Source organism: Patella vulgata, chromosome 6, assembly GCF_932274485.2.
Source record: "Patella vulgata chromosome 6, xgPatVulg1.2, whole genome shotgun sequence".
NCBI lineage: Eukaryota > Metazoa > Mollusca > Gastropoda > Patellidae > Patella > Patella vulgata.
The window spans coordinates 1,676,058-1,680,548 of NC_065884.2; the positions used below are offsets into that span (position 1 = coordinate 1,676,058).

At 35.4% G+C, this 4,491-nt stretch overlaps 1 protein-coding gene across 1 annotated transcript; it reads right to left on the reverse strand.

Moving 5' to 3' along the window:
- Positions 1–491: 491 nt before the first annotated feature.
- On the reverse strand, positions 492–4,102 carry LOC126824831 (uncharacterized). The gene is made up of 7 exons (XM_056101663.1): positions 4,098–4,102; positions 3,886–3,980; positions 3,415–3,594; positions 2,536–2,716; positions 1,646–1,812; positions 920–1,047; positions 492–779 (listed from the first exon to the last, which is right to left on the reverse strand). The coding sequence occupies exons 1-7, from the start codon at positions 4,100–4,102 to the stop codon at positions 492–494; spliced, it is 1,044 nt and encodes a 347-aa protein (XP_055957638.1).
- Between the last annotated feature and the right edge of the window lie 389 nt (positions 4,103–4,491).

The following is a 4,491-nucleotide window of genomic DNA, read 5'->3' on the forward strand; positions in this document are numbered from 1 at the left end:
CCGTCCACGACTTGCCCTGTAACTGGAACGGTTAGGTCAACAATTACTGAAATAAATAAATAAACGATTTCTACCGACAAACCACAATACATTAAATTTCATCACTCTCATTTAATGAAAACAGAAACTGGTCATCATCAAAGTCAACTTCTAATGAACGTCTACACCAAATGTGAACAATCTAATACAATTAAAACAGAGTGGTCAAAAATGTGTGACGGACAGACCGACGATTATCAACTTTACAATATTCCAATAGTCAATTTCAAAAGTTGTCTTTTTCCCACAACTTAAAACCCTAACAGGAATTTCAGTACCTGTTAAGTTATTCATTGAGTTTATATCTTATAGGATGGAGTGAATCAATATCAGAAACAATGTGTGTGATTGCAAACAATTTGGTAAGACTAAATGTAGTCGACAAACAACTGACAATACTATATACCCATGTAAATGGACATCCGTTTTCAGTTGATATGTTAAAACTTTGTTTATGAATGTACACGATAGCATGCTATGAAAGTTCGCAGCCTACCTCCATTCGATTTAGCCGAAGTATTCAGTTGTATATGCCCATCATTAAAGGCCCATACTTCCATGTAATAAACCTTGTTGTGCTGTAGAAGTTGATCTGTAACATCAACACAAGCCTGGTGTGTTCCGTGATCGTATTCCGTACCCAGACTAAGATAATCATTTGTTTCCATTGACCGAACAAATAATGTAAAAGATGCAATTCCAGATTCTGGATCATAAAAGTCAATCCAATTGGCACAAAGCTAAAATAAACGAATGGCATATTCAAAGGTCTTCTAGGCGAATCTAGCAAGAATTAATTAAATATTGAAATTATTTTTAGATCATACTTTTCCTTGTAATATTAACAAAAACTGGAAGAGAATTAGTGAAATGACTTTACCTTATTATTATATTTAGTGTATGTTTGATCATGTTTGTATATCGGTCCATCAAATACTTGGCCTGCTATAGGTGGTGTAACATCTATAATCAATGGACGGTCGGACGGTTTGATCGAAGCCAACTCAACTAAAACAAACATTAAAGACAGATTGCCAGTGTACGAAACATACATCTACCACCATTTTTACCCGCCTCGGAAATCTGTATTTTACTCTGTGGATATGTAACACTGTAGATTAACTATATTTTTATTACTAAACATCATTTGTGCATAAAATAATGGAATCATATTTACGATCTCCATGCATATTAAATAGATAATGCAAGCCGTTTTTGTTCTGAGAGCAATATGTCCAGGTTAGCATATGAGTCGACGAGTTCACGTTCGGTGCATCAGTGCTTTGGGTTTTGTTAAAAATGATATTATGAATATGAAATTATTTATTGTCTGGGTTAAAGAGATAGTGCCCTTGTGTGTATGTTTAAAAATTACATAGGGACGGTAAGAGAGAGGCAAGGTGTTTAACATACACTCGACACAAACTAACATTTTATTTCAATAGTTGCGCTGCGATTTGGGGTGCTTAGCAGTGTGAGGAAACCGGAGGACCTGGAGAACAATCCTACTTCCTTTCACATACAAGCTGGGAATCGAAACTCCACTACGCGACTTAATGACAGATTTTATGACCACCCGCTCCCTCCTTTAAAATATAATATTTACCGTTATTCCATGCCCTTATTTTTGTCCATACTGGAACCCCACCTGGTAGTGATGTGTTATGGATAATTTGTCCGGAATGTGGATAACGTTTCCAGTCAGAGATGAAACAATCTTTAGTTGTTTCACCCAAACATATATCTACTTCTCTAATTCCAGATTCTGGATCTCTGATAGATATATTGATCATACAAATAAACAAGAAACAAATCCAAACAACTCTCTGATAATTCTTAAGAAACCAATTTTCAATCGCATCTGTCCGTACCATTTTGAAATATTCCACACCCCATTAAGCTTAACTAACTCCAATATATAGTTGTTAATCAATTAGGCTTAGTAAAAGCGATACGGTAATTACTGATTCAAAAGGAAGCTAATGACATTTGACCCACCTTACCCGTTATTGTATCAACAAAACAGAAATAAAATGAAATGGGGTTTAAAAAAGTGTCCTGTTATTCTCTGACTGGGTAGATGATGATGGACATACACTTTATCGTGTGCGATTAGAGCAATTTTGTCCAGACAACGCACATGATCTACTCTTATAACAAATTCCTGTGGTCTATGGATCTTTTACAAACACGCCAATTTGTACATGGGACCTCAGATCTGCATCCCATCCGAAGGACAATACGCTGTTCCTTGCCAGGCCCCTTTGTCCTACACCACTGACAAGGGCAGAATCACGCCTGCAAACCGTGATGAACTTGCTCGGCAATTGGAGCTTCAGGTTAGCAAGCCAGCGTCTTATCCGCCTAGTCACCGTGGCTCCATTGCACATATAGATTAACTCATGAGAATTGAAACCTGTATTCATAGTTCTAAAACCAAGTTATTTTATCCAGACATAGAATTAGAATACACATGATTCAAGAAAATATACTTACGTAGAATTATACTCTACGGATAAATCTTTAGTTTCTTCCTCATACTCCACATTAAATACTTCATGTATAAATGGTTTAGAGTTATCAATTATATATGGAGTTGAATGACAAATAGTTGTAGCTAATGGTCCACCATATTCTACTTTGTTTAAAGCACGAACAGTAACGTAGTATACACCATCTAATACGAAATAATGAAAAGGTAACAGTGAGGTTGATATCCCCGTCGAAAAATAAACAGATGACACTCATTAATTACTTGTACCGAGCAATCAAATTGAATGTCATTTTCCTTATCTTATGATAATTTTTGGGTCACTATGCAACTTAGTCAATGCATTTATGTAGTGAAACGTAATCCTCAAGTTTTCCCACTCTCAGTCAAAAAAAAGTCTGTATTATCCTGGATGATGCATTTCTAACTCAATAGAAAAACAAATCATCGACAAATCAAACCGGAGACAGTTCTAATGCCTGGTGGATGGATGGACGGAATGAAAGACGAGTGAACCCACTTTAATAGTCCCCTGTTTTCTTGGGCAACAAATTATAACTGTCTACTAACGAGTTAACGAAACATGATATGAAAGGTATGTTCATATTCGAACTCAATCCAAGATATTCACCCAACGAAAATATGTCTCGGCTACACAAAGTCTGAACATTATAACTCAATTGTTTTGGCGTTCCAAAAGGTGTGACGACTATGAGGAAAACTGCTTAGCATATGTAGAAGAAAATGTCCATAGCCTGCATAATGCAAGACCATTACCTAATGATCATCCCTCCTGAGCTACAAGTCAGCTTAGTATCCCCAGAATTATTGACCAATGAAATTGTTTAACTCAGTCAAGGTGTTCACCTAATAAACAACTATACCTGAAAGTACATTATCCACATCTCGTTTTATAACCCCCGTGTTAGTCCACTCTGATTCATCATATAAATGGCGATGTGGATCATGATGGGGATGGATTAACTCTTCACAAAGTTTATGACCTGCTGTAAATGAATAACCTAATAATCGGCTCTCCTTATCATGGATACCATCCCAGTTAGCTACAGAAAAGAAACATGCAAAATACATTATCTAAATATTATGGGTGAATATTCTAGCTAGATGTTGTAGTGAGTGTCGTGCACTGGAGTGGATATGCTTTATAATCTTTCTACAACATAGTACATACCATGTAACTCATAGTTCAATTATTGTTAAGCTATTATAATGTAATACGTTATGGCAAAGTCATTCAAGAAAGGAAATTGTTGGGGAGGAGGTGTTTTGAAATCAGTAGAAAACTACATAATTTTACATATTTGTAATATATTATCTCAATATTATTTATTTACCTGATATGATTCTGTTTCCTCTAAAATACACATCATCAACAAGCGGTTCATGTCCATTAAATATCGTTCTAGAACCCAACTCATCAATTATTATTCTGAAATAATATTACACATCTCAAAAAATTTCACTTGAATTGAGCAGCTTGCTTGCTGTTAGGTATGGATAGGTATAATACTAGGACAGGGGGCTCGGAAGCTTCAACGTCCATTACTCCATGTGTTAGTTATTTAATATCAAAACATAAAGTGTGCTAAATTCTAACCTGTGATTATGAACTAAATCTGATTGGTCAATACATCTGGTGTTCCATTCAGGTCTATCTGATGGTATTATATCTATACAAGATATTGTCTCCAGGTCATCATCGGTTGAGTTATTCATCAACCCTTCACCTACATAATGAATGAAAATAGTTATTAACAAACAAACCCTAACACACATAGTTGTTATATAGCTTATCAACCCTTCACCTACATAATGTATAAGATAGTTCTAATATACAATCAAACACGTTTCGTCAAATCAATTGAAAATTACCTCAACGTTTTATTCATAATTTGATTTACAGTTCTCCCATTTATATTATGCCTACCTGGTACAGGTGG

What these genes read in the sequence shown, in the direction of transcription:
- LOC126824831 (XM_056101663.1), bottom strand. An exon ending in AGGAAACAGAATCATATCAG is followed by an intron (nt 3,595 to 3,885) that starts GTAAATAAATAA and finishes TCTTTTCTGTAG; the next exon opens with CTAACTGGGATGGTATCCAT. An exon ending in AATAAGGGCATGGAATAACG is followed by an intron (nt 1,048 to 1,645) that starts GTAAATATTATA and finishes TGTTTGTTTTAG; the next exon opens with TTGAGTTGGCTTCGATCAAA.